At 42.3% G+C, this 21032-nt stretch overlaps 1 protein-coding gene across 2 annotated transcripts in view; it reads right to left on the bottom strand.

Moving 5' to 3' along the window:
* LOC121560381 (R-spondin-2-like) overlaps positions 1–21032 on the bottom strand; it is an 87506-nt gene that overhangs the window by 24063 nt on the left and 42411 nt on the right. The window contains exons 3-5 of one of the 2 annotated variants that reach the window (XM_041873377.2): positions 18705–18893; positions 4805–4948; positions 4222–4410 (exon numbers count right to left, since the gene is read on the bottom strand). In XM_041873377.2, coding sequence (XP_041729311.2) covers positions 4222–4410; positions 4805–4948; positions 18705–18893 — 522 coding nt within the window. The remainder of the gene's footprint in view (positions 1–4221; positions 4411–4804; positions 4949–18704; positions 18894–21032) is intronic. The other variant, XM_045213797.1, reaches the window with a different exon arrangement.

Genomic DNA, 21032 nt, shown 5'->3' on the forward strand with positions numbered 1-21032 from the left:
CCACTGCCCAACAGGGAAGACCTATATTAACCCGCTCAAAAAGACAGCCAAAAGTTGAATTTCCAATGTCCTATCACTATGATTTCAACCATCTAAAAGCACAACCAAATTCCAATGCAAAAACAATGTCAGATTTTTGGTTTAGTTGTCACCCAATGTCTATCACAGTGCTTTCAATCAATTTAAAAGCATGGCAAGGTTCAAATAGGAATACAATGTCAGATAGCCTTAACTTTAGGCTATTTCCTGTAAAAGTAATATTGAATTGTGTTTGTTTGACAACGCAACAAAATATCTAAGTTTAAAGGAGATGTATCTACTGCTTGGATAGTTTCATCTGAGCCTCTGGCTTAATCCCATTCCACAACTTTTATTTCTGGTTGAGACGTGAATCCATCATGTAATTTGGTTGATTTGATTCAGTCCTATTCTTTAACTTACATTTTTGATAAACAGACATACATACGCCACCAGACACGCCACTATGGGTTTCTTCACGGTACCCAAACCAAAAACAGATTTATGCGTCACTCAGCCTTGTCATCGTGGAATGGTCTGCCATCAGAGGTTACTCAGGCAAAAAGCAAGTTTAGCTTGAAAAAAAAAAATTGATAAAAAATACATATTGTATCTCCTCTTTCTAAAGATCTAATTTAACTGTACTGTATATAAGAATATGAATATGTATATATGAATAGTGTGTAAATAGTATTTTTGTTGTCTCTTGGTGAATTGTCTATTTTGAATGTAATGTAATATCTTATGTTGTTCTTGTCTATTGTCTATTAAACCTACCCTTTGGAATGACTTTGATAGCAACAGTGAATCTATTTTGTTTTCTGATACTGGATATTACGTTGAAGATCTGACGTTGTTTTAAAGGTAGAAATTCAACATATTTTATACAAGGTTTGTCTATGTTGAAATGTGGTTACTATGATGACAATCCTGTGGTTTAAGTTTCACCCTCAAAACAACAGCTTTGATTACTTTTTCAAATCCAATGTATTTTCCACGTAGATTCCAAGTCACAATACGTTGACAAATCACCTTGAAACAATGTTAATTCAGCCAGTTTGTGCCCAGTGGCAAGTTATTATGTCAATACCAGTAGAGAAAATAAATTGAAACATGGTGGTGGAAGGGAAAACTATATCATATTGTTTATACAGTACAGTGAGATGTCATGAATATATCAGACACACTTTAGACGTATCCTCGCGTTTCGGTGAGAAATGCTTTGTTCCTTGACGTCCTTGACATTATCTGGGCTTTGACTATCTCTCTCCATGTATATTTTCTTGATGAGGGATTATGTCTCTCAGAAGACACTGAGGAAGAAAGATCATTGACTCTGTGCGTCAGGGTTAAGCTGGGGGACATGAATCTGTAAATGACTTCCAGTGTTATTTCAGCGCATGGAAATGCAAGCCGGGGCGATCAGATAAACATTGCCATAAATAGTGTATACCTACATACATGTATATATATATATATATATATATATATATATATATATATATATATATATATATATATATATATATATATATATATATATATATATATATATATTTCCTGTCTCATTTAATCCACAGCAATCTAATCCAATACTTATCCCAAATACTGGTGTTCAATGGGAAGAAATTACATGCAGTCCAAATTATATTTTCTTAACCCAGCCTTTCTTTCTTTCGTGTCACTCGGGATTCTACTCTAGTTCACACACTAACTTATTTTCTTGTTGGGTTATATTGTTGTAAAGGTATATTTAGAAGAAAAAACATACATTGTGGTTATAGCCTGGGCATAATCCTATTCACTTCTTAAGACGTAATTTGTTATATTGCGGAGCAAAGCCGTGGTGTATTAGATAGCATTGGAGGGCCTTACTGCCCAAAGTCCCTGGAATCTGTTGTAATTTAAGAGGTCAAATGGGAGGTATTTCATAATGAACCCAGGCGTAATGAGGCCTTTCCATGAACCTCTTGATCTTCATCCACCGGCTTGGACCACTTCCTGGTCACCTGCACACCAAAGGGAAAGACAGACATTCCTCCCGTTGGATTACTCTTTATTATCACTTATGGGAAGTGATTATTTTACAATGTCAGTCGGTCTGGGACTGGGTCCATGCTGCCTGCCTGAAATGAATCTCTGGGCTGTGTTGAACCCTGAGTACTTGTTCTTCTTTGCTTTCTTGGCATTCCCTTATCCCGCTCGACTTAAATGGCTTCCATTTTACATAGTATTTATTTAAACAGCTTGACATTGACGAGTCTTTCGTTTCACAGGCTTTGTTTTGGGGGGTAGGATTTCTCACTACCACTTAGGGTTGAGCGGCTTGAGGGTCGGGGAGTTAACAGTGCTGTTTAAGTACAAAACTCAACTTTATGATACGAGCCACCTCTGCCATTTTTGTAACCAAAAAGAGCACACTGCAACAACTACAGACAACTTTAACTACACAACTAAATTGAAGCCATGGACCATTCCCAGAGACATTGAATGGGGTGAAGACACTAATACTGACAATGACCGTATCAACCATGAGACAGGAGTGATAAGCGAGGTCGACGTTAGAGGCCCCCACACTTGGTTTCTACAGGCTAGCAGAAAAATAGCTTTGCTATGCATTCAATTTAGACTTTTCACAATAACTCCCCATCACTGACCTCATACTAAATAATTTATGCCAGTAACACAGGCCCAACAATGCCAGGTTTTAATTAAAGAAGACCATAAAATACTTTGGAAAAGGTCAAGCAAGCAGTGCTAAATTAGGGGGGGAAATTCCTAAAGAAGAAACCAGGACAAGGGATAGGGAACGAAATGTGCCACATAATCACCCCACTGGGCACACACTGAATGACGTGGAACCAACGTGGAATAGACATTGAATTAACGTCTGTGCCCAGTGGGACAGTTTCCAAGCCAGAAAGCACTGCCTGCCTCAATATTGCTGGAATATGAGAGACGATCATGGTTTATTTCAAGTTTATTTACTCTCTCACCACCTCACTAAATGGTACTTGGATTTAACATACAATACCAAAAATTGAGGAAAATCCTGGAGAGAGAGTAGGACATTTTCCTGCTTTTGTTGAACAATGTTCTTTTTCATAATTTTTCGGAAGGCTTGAATCAAATTTGCCATTCTGCCACTATAACTCCTATATCTCCTTGTTTTGCCTAAGGAAGTGTATGCACAGCATATCCTAATCCAAAATCACATTGACTGAGTTAGGGACATATTTGAGTTAGGGACAGCTTTTCTGTCATCACCTCGTCGATAAGCACACTTGTACGAGGCCATCACTCTAAATGGTGTGTTTGGATCATCTGTGAAGAACTGAAAACCTTCAGGAAAAATATTTTCCTAGCTGTATTTACACAAAAAATATTTCCAGATCTGACTTCTCATTTAATGGTCGACGTACATGCTGTGCGTACCGCAAATAACTTTCAAATGGACGGGAGGAAACAGAGAGTGCCATTGAGGAAACCTGCAGTTCATACTTTGAAGAATTCAACTGAAGAGAGAGGGAGAGAGAGAGAGAGAGAGAGAGAGAGAGAGAGAGAGAGAGAGAGAAAATATACCCCAGAAAAACCTGGTGAGCTGGCTTGAATGGGGCGGCCATGGAAAAATACAGATATTTCATGCATGAAAACGCCACTGTGCACCTAAAAACCAAAAGGTTAAATAAAAGGCAGAAAGTGGTGGGTTTGTGTTTGAGGGACACACAGGGTTAATGTGGGCTAGAGCAGCAGACATACCTGGTGGGACTCTGAGACCAGAGAGGGGAAATGGGTTCTCCCTAGAGGGGGTTCTGGCCCCTTACCCCCTTACCCTAGATACAAGTCTCTAAAGCACAGGTGTCAAACTCATTCCACGGAGGGCCAAGTGTCTGCGGGTTTTCGCTCCTCCCTTGTACTTGATTGATGGATTAAGGTCACTAATTAGTAAGAAACTCCTCACACCTGGTTGTCTAGGCCTTAATTGAAAGGAAAAAAACTAAAACCTACAGAAACTAGGCCCTCCATGGAATGAGTTTGACACCCCTGCTCTAAAGCACTATAATCCTTGAGGAGAGACTTGCACATGACAGACACACCACAGACCAAAAACACCATAAAGATAGAGATGGATGACACACACACATCCACACTATCCATCTACCCACCCAAACAGCTGTCTGCCAATACGGTGATACGTCTTACCTCTCCTGCAGTGCCTAATGGCCATTTTGCATCTCTTGGACTCGGCGATGGTGGGGCAGGGTATCGTGTCCTTGGGCGGCTTCTTCACGATGTGCCGCGTCCGGGTCTCCAGACCCCACTTGAAGCCACATGTTTTGTTTCTCCTGGTGCAGGACCCCCACTCGCTCCACTGGCCCACCTCGCAGCCCTCTGTGTGGGGAGAGACATGAGTATTTAAAGGGTAGCACCAGGGACACTCGATGGAGGGCCCAAATCAAGGTTTACTACAGTACATAGTGAAAAGACTATAGGATGGCCATAACCTCTTGGTGTGTGGTCCTTTCCATCCTTCTACTGTTTCATTCAAAAACATATACTAGAGGTTAGAAGGTTAAAGACTGTTGGGTAAAGTCAATCAGTTCTAGGAGATCCTGCCTCAATGTGATCCACATTGTCAACTTTCCACATTTCAAACACAATATGAATGACTCCAAAAAGGCACCGTATTCCCTATATAGTGCACTACTTTGGACCATAGCCCAGTAGTGCACTACATAGGGAATAGGGAGATATTTCAGACGCACATATGTCTGTCCCTTCTTACCTCCACACTCCATGGTGTCCTCCATGGGCGCAAAGCCCTCAGGGCACTTCTCGGAGCAGCGCCCTTTGTGCAGGTAAAACCCTGCCTTGCACTTGGTGCAGAAGTCTTTACTGAAGCAGGACTCACAGTTATCTATCCTGCACCCTGTGGGAGGAAGAGGAGATGAGATGAGAGGCGATGCGGGGAGAGGAGGGGAAGTGAAGAGAGGAGAGGAGAGAAGAGGTCTCGGCAAGGCCAGGGCTAGGCAGCGGTACAGTACAGTATACACTCATATCATCTGGAGTTGATAGAAGACTAAGGGGGTTTGGGGAAGGAGATGGAGTTCTTGAAAGGATTACCGCCCCCCTCCAAAAGAAAGCCTCTGTGTTGATGTCCTGTGAATCATATAATCATATATCTCCAGGGCTATGCTATATTTCAGCACACTCGGTTTTCAGTGTGAGCGAGTGAAGAGTGTGAACTGTGAAATGACAACAGTAAAGTTAGTGAAACATTCCCTCACTGTGACCCCTTTCAACACAGGCAGGAAAACAGATCACTAGCCTGACATCCAACAGTCTGGAGACAACACAGAGGTCTGGGCCTGGTTCTCATGTCCTAGCCACGAATGGGTTTGAGGGATTCCATTTTGTTTTGGTTTTAAATACATTTTTTAAGCAAGTTAGTGTTACCCGTGTCTTCAACTTATGTTTGATATGGCTTATTCTAAGCTTAGTTTTATCAGACATTGCATCATTGATCGGGGTAAGAATGAACTTTTTGTGATTAGGAAGCTGGCATACAGCTGTGATAGAATCCTCGGTTTTGTGTTAGTTTGGGTTGGGGAACAAAAACATTGCGAGCCCCTGCCAAACTAACTAATCAACGCTTATGTCTTTGGTGAGAAACACAACGCCACACTTATCGTCTCACGCCCCACCCTGCCGGGCTGAAACGCAGCACTGTGCGGCGAGGGCGACGTGTCATCAAGCCTTTTACTCTGCAAATAGCATGTTCAGGCAGGGGCCCAAATTACACGAGCCGCACCGACGGGGCGACGCACTGGGCTGCATGATTAAAAGGAAGCCCTCACCCGAGCTGTCTAATTTATGACACTCCTCAGAATTCCGAAGTGGCCTGATTGGTCGGCTAACCACAATCTATAGCGGAGGAGGCTGGTGGGAGGAGCTATAGGAGGACGGGCTAATTGTAATGGCTGGAATGGAATAAATGGAACGTATCAAGCATATCAAACATATGGAAACCACATGTTTCACTCTGTTCCATTAATTCCATTTCAGCCATTACAATGAGCCCGTCCTTCTATAGCTCCTCCCACCAGCCTCCACTGATCTATAGGCCAGCCAACTAGCAGCAGTCATCTCTATCACTCGCTCTACTAGGCTTTCTCAGGTATGGTGGTGGCATCTGGTCTTCTCTGTGTCTCACGGAGAGTCACCATATGTGCATGTGAGTGTGTGATTGTGTGTTGAAGTAATTATCCACATGTAACAGATACAGAGTACAAGGCCCGAGACTCTTTTATCTAGGACCCTTTTGCGGGCCCGGAGAAGGTTCTCACAATCACGCCCCTTAATTACACCATCTCCAGCTAACCATCAGGCCTCCTCTGCTCGCTCTGCATTCCTCCGCAACGACGGAGGTCCCTCCCCTTTTCACTTTGAACCCCTAAGTATGGCCTCTTCCCACTCACTCTGTCTCTCACGCTTTTCCAATCCCAACCAGTCTAAACAAACCCACCGCGAACACACACACACACACATTAGTACACACATACACACACGTCACGGCATGTACACACACAAACATATACACGTGTACACATAAACACAAAACCTTACACACACACATACTGTATACACACATTCACACACACACATATATGCAAACAGACACACACACAAACACATCACATACACTAACCACACTCAAATCAGAGTTGGTTGGGGACACACCCGTCGCGCTGTCGCCCATGTCGCCTACCTTCTGAAAAGATGACAGGATGACAAGATGTTTGAATACCAGCCTCCACACCCTTCTTGATTCTTTACCTAGATACAGTATCTAGTGGCTCTCTGGCTGGTCATTGGCATAATGCTTGATTATCACCCTCATCAAAGAAAGTTTAATGATTGATGTTCCTGACACGATATGTATAGGCCTACTGTAGGCCTATATCCTGTGAGGTTCAATGGAGATTACATTAAGGGTATTTACCTACTCTTAGCTGAGGGGTGGGATTAAAGAGCTCATGATTGGTAATGGTATTATTGAAAACACTACACTACTTGTCAAAAGTTTTAGAACACCTACTCATTCAAGGGTTTTTCTTTATTTATACTATTTTCTACATTGTAGAATAATAGTGAAGACATCAAAACTATGAAATAACACATATGGAATCATGTAGTAACCAAAAGTATATTTTATATTTGAGATTCTTCAAATAGCCACCCTTTGCCTTGATGACAGCTTTACACACTCTTGGCATTCTCTCAACCAGCTTCATGAGGTAGTCACCTGGAATGCATTTCAATTAACAGGTGTGCCTTCTTAAAAGTTAATTTGTGGAATTTCTTTCCTTCTTAATGTGTTTGAGCCAATCAGTTGTGTTGTGACAAGGTAGGGGGGGGGTTTACAGAAGATAGCCCTATTTGGTAAAAGACCAAGTCCATATTATGGCAAGAACAGCTCAAATAAGCAAAGAGAAACGACAGTCCGTCATTACTTTAAGACATGAAGGTCAGTCAATATGGAACATTTCAAGAACTTTGAAAGTTTCTTCAAGTGTAGTCGCAAAAACCATCAAGCGCTATGATGAAACTGGCTCTCATGAGGACTGCCACAGGAATGGAAGACCCAGAGTTACCTCTGCTGCAGAGGATAAGTTCATTAGAGTTACCAGCCTCAGAAATTGCAGCCCAAATAAATGCTTCACAGAGTTCAAGTAACAGACACATCTCAACATTAACTGTTCAGAGGAGACTGTGTGAATCAGGCCTTCATGGTCGAATTGCTGCAAAGAAACCACTACTAAAGGACACCAATAAGAAGAAGAGACTTGCTTGGGCCAAGAAACATGAGCAATGGACATTAGACCGGTGGAAATTTGTCCTTTGGTCTGGAGTCCAAATTGGAGATTTTTCGTTCCAACCGCCGTGTCTTTGTGAGATGCGTGTGGGTGAACGGATGATCTCTGCATGTGTAGTTCCCACTGTAAAGCATGGAGGAGGAGGTGTTATGGTGTGGGGGTGCTTTGCTGTTGACACTGTCTGTGATTTATTTAGAATTCAAGGCACACTTAACCAACATGGCTACCACAGCATTCTGCAGCGATACGCCATCCCATCTGGTTTGGGCTTAGTGGGACTATCATTTGTTTTTCAACAGGACAATGACCCAACACACCTCCAGGCTGTGTAAAGGCTATTTTACCAAGAAGGAGAGTGATGGAGAGGTTGAGAGTAGAAGAAGTTCAGGAGCAAAAATATATATATATATATATATATATATATATATATATATAATGGAATTATTGTAAAATTAACTCTGTCCATAAGGTGTAGATAGTAAGTATAGACCGGAAGTAGATGCCTGGGCATTGTTGTTCACTAATTTACTCCAAGTAGGGAAAGGATGGTGGGGTTGAAAAGTAATAAAGGGGAGTATATATATAAAAAATAATAATAATAATTTTAAAAAACATGGGGGATTGGAAGTGATGCAGACAATTACATTGATAGAAGATACAATATATCTGCAATATTAAGCTGATCCATTCCCCAAAAAAATAAAATTAAAATTAAAATAGAAAAATATATAAAAAAAGAAAAAAAGAAGGAGAGTGATGGAGTGCTCCATCAGATAACCTGGCCTCCACAATCCCCCGACCTCAACTAAATTGAGATGGTTTGGGATGAGTCGGAACGCAGAGTGAAGGAAAAGCAGCCAAAAGTGCTCAGCATATGTGGGAAGTCCTTTAAGACTGTTGGAAAAGCATTCCAGGTGAAGCTGGTTGAGAGAATGCCAAGAGTGTGCAAAGCTGTCATCAAGGCAAAGGGTGGCTATTTGAAGAATCTCAAATATAAAATATATTTTGATTTGTCTAACACTTTTGTGGTTACTACATGATTCCATATATGTTATTTCATAGTTTTGATGTCTTCACTATTATTCTACAAGAAAAACCCTTCAATGAGTAGGTGTTCTAAAACTTTTGACCGGTAGTGTACATATAATATATTGTATACCGGAGTCAAATCTAATGTATATATATATATATGTGTGTGTATATATGTATGTGTGTATGTATGCATGTGTGTATGTATGTATATGTATGTATGTACAGTGCTGCTTGAAAGTATGTGAACCCCTTGTGCAATTACAGATTTTTTCAGTTTCTACCATGAAATCTTGAATTAATCAGAACCAGTCTTTTTGATCTGACATAACAGGTTTATATTTACCAATACCATATGTTGGTGTAGAGGAACTCATGCGTGTAGTAGAAAAACAAAATTAAAAAAGAATTAGAGCAGGTGCAAAAATAAGTGAACCCCAAGTTGCATTGGTTAAATCAAGTAGGTAAGTAGAATCAGGTCGGTAAATAATTAGCTACCAAATGAACCAATCAAAGGAGAGATCGTTAGGAAAGAGTTTGGGCGGGACTCTGATAAATAAAGATAAGAAACTTGGTCAGTTTGGTGGTACCCATCCAGGTGAATGCAAAGCACACCATGCCGAGAGGAAAGGACATCTCAGAAGACATCAGGACGAGGATAGGGAGAAGGCTATAAAATCTTCCCATAAAGATTTGAGCTCCATCAGTCCACTGTGAGGCAAATAATTTAAAAATGGAGAGCATTTAACATGACAGCAACTCGGCCTAGAAGTGGACGCCCTTCCAAAATATCCCCAAGAGCCACAAGAACAATAATAAATCAGGTAAAAGCAAACCCAAACATAACATCTAGAGATTTGCAGACCTTCCTTGCTGCATCTCAGGTAACTGTGCATGCTTCAACAATAAGAATACTGAATCGAAATGCCATTCATGGGAGGGTTGCTAGGAAGAAGCCTCTGCTGTCAAAAAAGAACCAATCTGCCCATCTTAACTTTGGCAGAGACCACCTGGAAATTTTTGCCTACCACCAAAATAACCTTATACCAACAGTCAAGCATGGTGGTGGGAATGTCAAGATCTGGGGTTACTTTTCCTCCTCTGGACCTGGACGACTCCACATCATTAAGGGAACCATGAATTCTGAGGTATACCAGGAGATTCTTGAAAAGAACGTCAGGCCATCAGTCAAGGAGCTAAAGCTGGGCCGAAAATTGGTCTTCCAACAAGACAACGACCCAAAGCATTGAAGCAAATCTACCAAAGAATGGCTCAGGAAAAATAAGATTTGTGTTTGGATTGGCCAAGTCAAAGTCCTGACCTAAATCCAATCGAGATGCTGTGGCAGGACCTGAAGCGGGCAGCTCATGCCTCAAACCTCACTCAATTGTTCAGTAAGGAGGAGTGGGCAAAAATGCCTCAAAATAGATGTCAGAGACTGATTACTGGCTATAGGAGACGTTTAGTCCAAATTATCGCTGCTAATGGAGGTGCCACAAGCTATTGACTGAAGGGGTTCACACATTTTTGCACACATCAAATCTGAGTTTCTGTTAAATAAACCATTTTTATTAAATAAACAATGAAAATATATCATATTTTTTTGTTTCTGTCATTTACTTGGAATGTCTTTATTTCGAATTGGGGTTTAGATAAGGATTTTATGTTTATTTTATAGCAAAATAATGACCAGCCCTGTAGGGTTCACATACTTTCATGCAGAACTGTATGTACTGTATGTATAAATAATATATTTGTCATGTGAATGCTATATATAAAAGTACCATGTATGTATTATGTAAAATGTATATGTAACAAAAAAGCTAAAAAATTATAATAATCCTTTGGGACATGAATAAAATCAGCTACAACCTAAATTATCTAATGGTAAAAGCACAGTGCAACCTAGGGCACAATAATGTAATTTAACATACGCTTTTATCGTAAGGAAAAGAGAGAAACTCTCCGAAGGTGACAACCATATGTGACAACCAGCTGTGATTTGCAAAAACGGGATGTTGGGGTAGGAACAGTGTAAATCCAGTGGTACTGGAACGGATGTGCGGATGTGGTATATGGAGGCATTCAACAGAACTCAGATTCAAGAGGTGGTCTGAGGCAGCCTGTAGGACCTCACTGCACTCCTGGGTCGTGTTCATTAGGGCACACTGTAGGGCAATTCCACGGTAACAGAGTGATGCTTTAAAATGTATATCCAACAAAAACCAATGATTGCAAAGTTAGACAATACAACTCTACGCACAATGACTACTTTTAGCAATTTCCACTGAACATTTTACAAAAACACATTTACTTGAAGAACAGTGCTGATGCAAAGTTTGGTAACAGAATGACGCCACAAACAGCACAAACCGACATTCTGTGTGTTTAACTTTGAAATCTTGGGTTTTGTTGGATATACTGTACATTTTAAAGTGAAAAATCTGAGTCTCAGCATCACTCTGTTACACTGGACAAGTACAAATAGTTTTCTTCCATTTCGTGCCAATTGAACATGACCTAGATAGAACAAAACAAACTACACATGGAAGGCAGCCAACATTTACAATATAGACATTTCTGCCTTCTCACTATCATGCCCGCTCTCATCCCTGGTCCAGCATATCACACACACACTTGCTTATCTCTTGTTTGATAAACACACTGGGCCACTAGTGTTAAGCAGTGCTGTAGAGATTTTGACATGGAATGAGTGAAATAGGGGAGGTAAGGCAGAGGCCCACACAAAGGCAGGATGCGCTCGCTCTCCCCTCCCTCCCTACTTTCTTAGCTCTCATCTCTCTCTCCTCTCCTCTCCTCTTCATTCCCGCTGAAATGAGATAGCAGTGGGGCTCGGTGTCAATACACGTCAGGCCCAAGACAGGGACCCAACAGCCAATAAATCAGAGGAGTAAAATGGAACACAGCGCTCTTCTTTACCCCTCAAACACAAGCCTTCCGAGGCCTGTCATCACCTGAGTCTCTTTCTTTCTTTCGCTCTGAAGAAATAAAAGAAAAAATAACATCTGGCGCTACTACACTCTCAAGCACCGGCTTGTTGCGCAACCTGCTGTTATTGACAACAAACAGGAGTGGAGATGCTGGTACACCGAAACACACATGACTAACGAGTGCCACAACGTTAAAGTTCACCTTACAATATAGATGTCAAAAACAAGCTTATAGTCAAATGTATTAGCAAACACTGGTGGTAGCGATTCCTGTCCTACTCCTTATCAGATAAGATAGAAGATACATCATTCCTTTACAGATATTCGACATATGCATATAGCTCTGACAAGGGAGAGACTCCCAAGATGAAGACCTCCCTCTTAGTCAGTGATCGAGGTCAAAGGTCATCGGAAGAAGAAGTACGTGGGGGGAGATGCCACGACAGACAGACATCTCTCTGTCAAGATAGGGAACAGAGAGGCTATCTAAGATCAGACAGAGCCTATATATATATGGGTCTGTGATCAGAGTTGGATGGAGTTCCCACAGGGTGCTGCATCTGCCCGGCTACTTGTCTGCCTCGCGGTGGCCAGGGGCCCAAATGAGAGCCCCAGATGAGGCCCCCAGGGGCCCATGGCCCTCAGATGCATAGGAGCAGGTTATAGCCCCCTTTGGGATTAACCTCTGTGCCACCTCCAACGTCTCGTCTAGGTGACTCTGGGAGACTAATAAGAAATAATGAGGTCATCAGATCTGGCAGGAATCCGATGGAAGGAAGGCTTAATGTTCTTCTTGAGGCTTAAAACACATTATCTCCTCTTAGCTTTGTTTCTCAGTTTGTAACTAAATATCAAATCATTTCTAGGTAACAATTAAGTACCGTACTGTGATTGTTTTTAATTAAAATGGTCAAAAATAAAAAATAAATAGCTTCTTAGTAAAGTGCAATTTCTCAAGCAAGAATTTTGTTAGGACTGTCTGGGAATGGTCTGAGTGAGGAGAGGAAAACTGAAAACTAGTTGTTTTTGGCAGAGAGGTTTGGAACTCTCTTTCTTATTTTTCTATTAGGCCGAAACTCCATCCCACCAAAACAGGCTGAAATTTCAGGCGCTCTATTCAAACAGCTTTTACACTAAAAGGGCATTATTATAATTTTCACAATTTCACAGTATTATTACAACAACATAATGTGGAAATACACTGTAAAACACAGGAAAATCTAGTTTTTGACTGCACTGGACCTTTAATACAAGATGTAAAAATTTAAAAAGATGTTTCTGCTAAGATAGGAATTCAAAGTCACCGAGTATAGACAGTGGCTGAGCAGAGGGGTCAACATATTTTAAAGGAAAGTCATGGTTGCACTTGTATGAATGTGACTGTTTCCATTTTTTGTTTTTGTGGTTTTCATGTCAACTGCATTTGGAGTTGAATCATGGAGCTTTAAAAGCGTGATCTAATCCTGCGAGTCTAGCTGGCAGCGACTCTCCCCTCTCTCTCTGCTGTGGTCTGGATAGAAAATCTGCTAATTTGATCAGGGACACTCAAAGCAATTGTCAATTTCAGAGGTGCTCTGTCTGAGATTGGGTTGACATGGGACTTATGCCATCACTTGATTTATTTATATGAATAATCATGTTAAAAATACTGTAAATCATTTTTCATAAGATGGAGAATCTGTTGGGAGCCCAGAGAGGGCCTTTCTTGTAAGGTATGGGGGTTAGGTTGTCAAGCCAATCATCAGTCTAATGAAAAGTCACAAAGTCTTCCAGGATGCTAACCAGGCCTGCTGTTGAACAGGCAGGCAGCGGCAGTGTCCATGTCCATGATCAGACAGAAAGAAGCTCTGGCACTGAAGCGAGGGAAAACAACCCCCATTTTTCCAGCCTTCCTCTCCAAGCGGGTCTGAGGGAAGCAGCTAGCCTAGTGCTAGCCTAATAGCGCTCTGACCTACTCTCTAAATCAGAAGGCTTGGCTGACATTTAACCCTTGGCTTGCTAGCTGCCACCCAGCCATGTCATGTGGATTGATGGATGGCAGGAGTTCATGGCACAGGGCAAGGCTGCATGTTCTCCCCTCTGACATTCTCTTTTCTTTCCACGTGGATGCTCTTCAACACACTGGCAAGGGGCTGCTGGGCGAGACAGTGCCGGTGTTCCTGTCAGTCAGAATGGGCCAGTGGAGAGGAGACACGACACGCCTGTCAGTTGGTTGTGTCCATTGTGTTGTCTGGCAGTGTGTCTAAACTGTGGTTTGTAAAAGCTGTGATGATTAACTGTCCCTTGGTAAGGCGCAAAGGCCAAAAGCAACTGGTATTTTTCTGGTTAAAATGTGCAATGGAAATACCCACAGGAAGACAGAGATGCAGAGTAGCCTGTTTCTGCCTGTGCTGCCAACGTAACTCATGGTATTATGAGTTAGTTCCTTTACAGTGCTTCATTCTTCGGTCCTCATTTGGCCTGGAGAACTGACGTGTGGCTACTGTCCACCTCAGAACCCACCAAACTCTCATGATGCACTTTAAAAATGAACTAACTTACAAAGGTGTAACCAATCATCCAAAACACTGGCATTTAAATAAATACATAAAACGGGACAAACCAGAAACAAAATGCAACAGTGATATTCAGTAACCAATTTTTAGTACGAGAGAGGCAATAAAATAAAATCAGAAATTGAGTTTTAAAAATCACGGGGAGTCTCGAGTGGCATATATACTGGCACTGGACGAGCTGTGATATTTGAACCACATTTCCAGGATATTGGCCATATCTATGAGCTCAGCTTGACAGGGTTTCTATCCTGGCAGGGGGACGCTCGCTGCTGGGGTTTCTGTGAGCATTACAGCATGCTGTGGCTGAGGGAGCGCTGTGGCTGAGGGAGAGCTGTGTTTGTGTGTGCATGTGTGTGCGTGCATGCATGCACGGGTGCGTGTGGCTAAGGGACGTGTGTTTGTTGAAGGGGGTGCATATAGGGACAATCTATCCCAGACTTAAAGCCTTGTCCACCAGGACACCCTCCAAACCGCTTCCCCCCACCTCCTCAGCAGTGTTTAAAACCATTATACAGCCCCTGGGAGGAAGTTTTGCTCAGAGTATTACTCTCATGCTGTCCCTGTCAACACTTTCCCTCCCGTTAAACTCAGCACACTGTTATCCACCATTCACCTCCTCCTCCTAATATTTTTAACCCATATGAAAATACAGTTGATGCCTGATACAGTCTATGCCATAGCTTGGGAATGAAATAATGTTATAAAAGCCTGCGCTAAACCTAAAGCATGCAGATAGATGTCCCAGGCAAGTAGACAGATTAGTTTGTATTAGCACTGGTGCAACTGCAACGAACTTACACATAGTTTGCTAACGTACACATCACTTACAGTATATATGTGCACTTACCAGGACTGGGCTGTATATAAACCATATGTGAATCTCTATCCTTAGAAATCTCCCTGGTAGAGGTAGAGGTTGACATAGAGACAGATGAGCATAGAGCAGTACTAGTCTGTTGAGCTGATAAGTGCCTCCATGACTGCATCTGGAGTTATGGCTCATAACAAACTCTTCACCATTAGCTGCTGAAAGGTGTGTATTTGTGTGTATGTGTGTGTGTGTGTGTGTGCTTGTGTATGTGAGAGACAGAGAGCAACAGAGAGAGAGATGAAGAGAAAGAGAGAGAGAGAGAGAGAGAGAGAGAGAGAGAGAGAGAGAGAGAGAGAGAGAGAGAGAGAGAGAGAGCGAGAGAGATGCGGAAAACGCGGACAGAATCACGTAAGCCAGACATAAAAAAATAACATTTCAAACATTTATTGAACTTAGTAGGAAATTAACTACATTTATTGGACTTATAGAAAATTCATTAATTTTACCAAGTTAATCCATGAACAAAATGCATCAGTGATTCGTATTTTCCTGCAAGTTTCTGAAATGTGACTGGAATGCCCCTGTCTGTGTGTTGTGTGCAGTGCGCATATGTCTAGTCTACACTTTGTGTAGCCATTAGCGATAATGCTAATGATAACCATCTGCTGGTAGATGGAAAGGCTTTCACCAAAACCTTCTAAACAAAATGTTAACTATAATGTAGCCTATGCCTACCTGTTAAAATGATATCATGATGATTTGTATCAATCCAGTAGCCATTTGTTTTGCAAACTCTGCAATCACATGAGCGCTACACATGAGCGCTACACTGCTAACCAAACAATAGTCTCTGGCTGGTGCTCACTTGCATTAAAGGATAACTACACCAAAAATGCAATATTTCTTAGATTTTTCCCAGACCTCAAAAGTGGTCTCCTGGTGTGGTAAAAGCATTGTTGTGGACTTTGAACATTCAATTTTGGCAAAAAAAACTGGAAACTGGAAAAACTAAACGGAGAAAACGGAATTTGAGAAGAAACTAAGCGGAATCAGGCAAAACATTTAACTGATATTTATAGGGACCTACTAGTGCTCTGTCATCTTCCTCCCCTCACATTTCCCAAGCTTTAACTTTCCCCCTCTCTCTTTTAAATTCAGCCACCGGCTGGTTCAGTTGCCTGGTTAGCTTCAGTCACCTAGCCTTACCGCACATTGGCACACAGGTTAAAGTGTGTGGCTACACTCTTTCTTCTCCTAATGCCAAGCTGTCAAGTGGCGGCTGAAAGAGAGTGAGGAACTTAGCCCTGGGGTTCCAGCCTCATCACGGCTGGGCCTGGGAGTGAGTGTGTAAACCTCTCTCTCTCTCGTCTGGCTTTGGTTTTCCTTTACCCAGTCCACAAAACATTCTTGAATGAGATAAGATCACACAGACAAACTCTTGTGTAATAATAAGCAGCTGCTCCTTAAGTGATTTCAGAGGCTGTTTTGAAAGACCATGATAACTGAGACGTAATGCCACCTTCCAGGCCTTTTAGAGAGCAGGGGCAGGCACTGGCTCTGGGTCTGGGGCACTGGTGGCGGGGAGGAACCCCGGTGTCTTTGAGCTCAGAGGAGAACCCAGCTGCCTTGTCAGCCCACAAATCGCTCCCAGTGACCCGACAATTAGCTTCGTAGAGCCGACCTGATAGAACGGCCCGTTATGGCCAACAGGCCCAAACTGTTTAGTGGAAATGACATAACGAGTGCAACTTAAGGAGGAAGGTCAAATGCGAAGTGGGATTACGAAGTCACGACTACAATTGCGATCACATCAAAGTAGGCCTGGCCGCCGAGATTTGATGCTACTTGACAATGGTAAGATTTTTGTTCTTGGAGCAGTTTGTTCGGAAAAGGACTCAGATTAACTTGCCACACGTTGGTGCCGCACGTCGGTACCGCTTAAAATCAAACTTCACGCAGGACAGAGAGACAGTGGGGGGAGGGATGGGGAAGAATTACTATCCGCTGAAGAACAAAATGTCTTTCTCCTCCGATTTTCCCTGACTTGTGAAGATAGGGTGAAATGACTGCAGGCCCTTCCTTCTCTTCTTTTATTGTGGGGAATGGAGAGATGAGCATGTGTGTGCTGTGCAGGGGAAGCGAGTGTCTCGGGGAGGGGAAAATCCAATTGATACCAGCAGTTTACGACAAACCAGGCATTTCAGTCGTCAATTTGCTCTATTTTTCTGACTGACAAAAGCAGCGGACACATTTGCATGGAGGTTTGGAGAGAGCGAGTGAGTAAGCAGACAAATTGTTTCTCCTCCGGTGTCTGCTGCGCGTCTGGATTATTGGGCCTAGAGGTCCTGACACGCTCCTCTGGGGCCTCATTTCAGCATGTCTGTCAGGAGTTTGGCTAACAGAACCCAATGGGTTCAAGTTCTTTCTCAGTTTTCACATGAAACACTCAGCCAACACCTCAGGCGCTCTCTAAACCTATAAAGCCGGCCTCTCTCAAGCCAGACTCCATGTTAAAATAAGGTTATGAGATGAGGGCGCAGCCTGGTCCAATAGGAGAGGAGAGGGAGACATTTAATTAATTTGATTTTTTATAATTATTGTAAATTTTTATTTTATTTTGCTGAGAGCCATTGTTGGGTTTTAGTTTTTCCCCTTTCAGTTTTTAAAATAGAAAACATAATTCAAAAGATGTGTGTCTAAAGGTGTTGTCTGTTTTAGGTTGTCATGAGACCAAAACAATCCTGATATTGAATACAGCTGACTACATACAGAAAACACGTTGAACACATGAGCACATTAATCCCACACAAAATGATATACATTTATGACATGGATTAATGGAAATATCTAATATGATTGTTGTTTTTTCCTTACATCATCATCATCAGGATAGTCTTTCCTCAGAATGACATCACCAAGCCCTCTGCGAGTGCCTTAACCTATTCCACTCGCTTTAATCTGCACATGGCAGCGTTCCGTTTGTACAAAGTCTACAAACTATTAGTAAGCGTTACTAATCTTCCACAAAACAAAGCACCAAGGTATGCCTAGAACTTGAATAACAACCCATTTAAGTACGTCTGAATAGCCTTCCTAGCCTTCGTTCTGAAGCTCATCCACAACACCCTCAAGCAAGCCTCTAAATGCTCACCAAGTGGGACTGTTGGTTGAGAAGCCGGATTAATCAGACATCTACAGCCTCAGATCCTCAGATCCCACATCCTATACTGTTATCCCCTGGAGGAAAGGCCCTTCTTAATAAAGACTTGTCTCGGCACTAACATCCACCTGTGCTAATGGATCAGCCGTTCAAAATGTGAAGCATGTGTGTCTCCCTCTTGGCTGCATAAGGAGCATGGGACAAGACAATAAATCATGTGATAAGAGAGGAGCGAGGAGAGATTAAAGAGAGAGCGGGGGGATGATGGAGGGATGAAGGAGGGAGGAGGAGGGGAGGCCTTACGAGAGCACGTGTTGATCTCCGGAGCTCGAACGCCATAGTATCCCGCCGGACATGCGTGGAGACACTCGCCATACTGCCTCATCCTCTCCCTCCGCAGGAACAGGAAGAGCTTGGGCTGGCAGTTCACGCAGCCATTGTCCTTGGAGCACACCGAGCAGCCCTTGCAGATGGGATACACTCCATAGCTAGCTGCAGGAGAGAGACGAGAGACAGAGGGTACAAACAGAAAGTGTGATTAGTTTCAACTACATGTAAAGCAATCCAATCAAGCAATTCATCAATCAGTCGATCAAATTTACTTTTAAAATCTTTTTACATCAGCAGTGGTCAGAAAGTACCTTACAGTAACTCGGTTTAGACCCCAAAAAGCAGGGAGAAGCACAGTGGCAAGGACAAACTCCCTGGAAAAATGCTTGAGTTTGAGAATACAGGCACCGTCAGTATGAATGATAACTGTCTTTGGTAGTATATTCCACTGTAACTAACATGTGATAGTGCAGCTGAGTTCACTGGGCCTAACAACAACATGTTCCTGTCACGGTGGTAAGACTGAACTGTGGATGGCCTCAGAGCTGAGGACAAAGGTACACTTGAGGCAACAGACTGAACCTGAGGAAAAAGTCAGCAGTTGAAAAGTCCATCACACAATATAAGCCAAACAATAGTAACAGATATGTATCGAAGATATTTTCTAATTTGTAGGACATTTGTCTGATTCAGAAATGTGTCATTCATGCAAACTTTGGTTCCCCTCTGCTACTTTGAATGCTGATTGGTTTTGAATCTGAATATTGCATTAATTCTGGTCAGAACTGGCCCTCATGAACGCTGTGTTGACGCTGTGTTGAGACAGCCGATGAAAGCCCCAAACCGCAGTGACTCCGGGCCCGGATTGAGTTGCCGGCGGAGGACAAAGGAGCCAGTAACAGCCAGTCCATTCCACAATAAGCGTCTCTTAATATAAACTCCTTAGCGATTCCGTTTACAAGAAAATGTCCTTGGGCAAACACAATAGCTGCAAACGAGAGACACTGCTATCGATCGGAGCCAAGTTTTAAATATCACAGGCGGAGATAGGGTAACAGCTCCCACCGACTGGGCAACCTACCACAGTGCTTATTAAAACATCATAGAGGAGAAGTCAACTGTGGGAGACTGAACAGAGCATGTTTCTCCATTGGCCATGAATTCGCATATTACATTTCTCCAACCCGTTTAAAGACAACAAGAAATTGCTAAGTGGAACTATAACAGCAGTTTGTAATCATGTGAGAAGCAGCAGCAACGAGATGTTAGTGCTTGACATGGGGTTCACTCTTCCCCATGGTGTTGAAGACTGAAGCAGAGTACTGAGGATTTACAGAGGAGAAGAACCGCATGCCAGACTACACACGTGCACACACACACAAAATCTGTGTTGGGGAGTGACGAGATGGAGAGAGAGTAGAGAGAGCAGAGAGTGAGATTTAGTGTTAATCAGAGTGTGTCTGTGATCGTCTCCAGGGATTAAGTTCAACCCGACACTTCGTCTATCATGTCCAGATTAGCACCCACTGTACTCCGTGGCCTATTCATCACTGGGGCCTGGTGATTGCTCATCTCCATACTGCACGACTACTCACTCAGCAATGAACAGAGACCTCAATACGTCAGACAGATAACACATTTCAAGATATTTCCGAACTGTGAGAAGATCGGATTCATTGCAGCCACGTATTGTAACATCCAAATCTAAACAGACCATCCTCTTTTTCTTCTTTCGCTTCAGGACGTCAAACCCCAACCTGCTTTGGTCTACTCTGACAGAGAAATGATATGGGGAGTTGATGCCATTTCATTTTCAAAGATAACAATGTTACAAAGTAATGATATTCTTGGACAATATACAGTGAGCTCCAAAAGTATTGGGACAGTGAACATTTTTGTTGTTGTTTTGACTCTGTCTTCAGCACTGGATTTTTTTGGGAGTCCTGAATGAATCATAAATCAAATGAAATTGTATTTGTCACATGCGCCGAATACAACAGCTGTAGACCTTACAGTGAAATGCTTACTTATAAGCCCTTAACCAATAATTCAGTAAAAAAATTAAATAAAAAGTTAAGTAAAAAATTGAAAGATATCAAATAATTAAAGAGCAGCAGTAAAATAACAGTAGCGAGGCTATATACAGGGGGTACCGGTAAAGAGTCAATGTGCGGGGGCACCGGTTAGTTGAGGTAATTGACGTAATATGTACATGTGGGTAGAGGTAAAGTGACTATGCATAGATAATAAACAGAGAGGTGCAGCAGCGTAAAAAGAGGGGGTGACAATGCAAATGGTCCG

The sequence above is a fragment of the Coregonus clupeaformis genome, unplaced genomic scaffold, assembly GCF_020615455.1.
Source record: "Coregonus clupeaformis isolate EN_2021a unplaced genomic scaffold, ASM2061545v1 scaf0155, whole genome shotgun sequence".
Taxonomy (NCBI): Eukaryota; Metazoa; Chordata; class Actinopteri; order Salmoniformes; family Salmonidae; genus Coregonus; species Coregonus clupeaformis.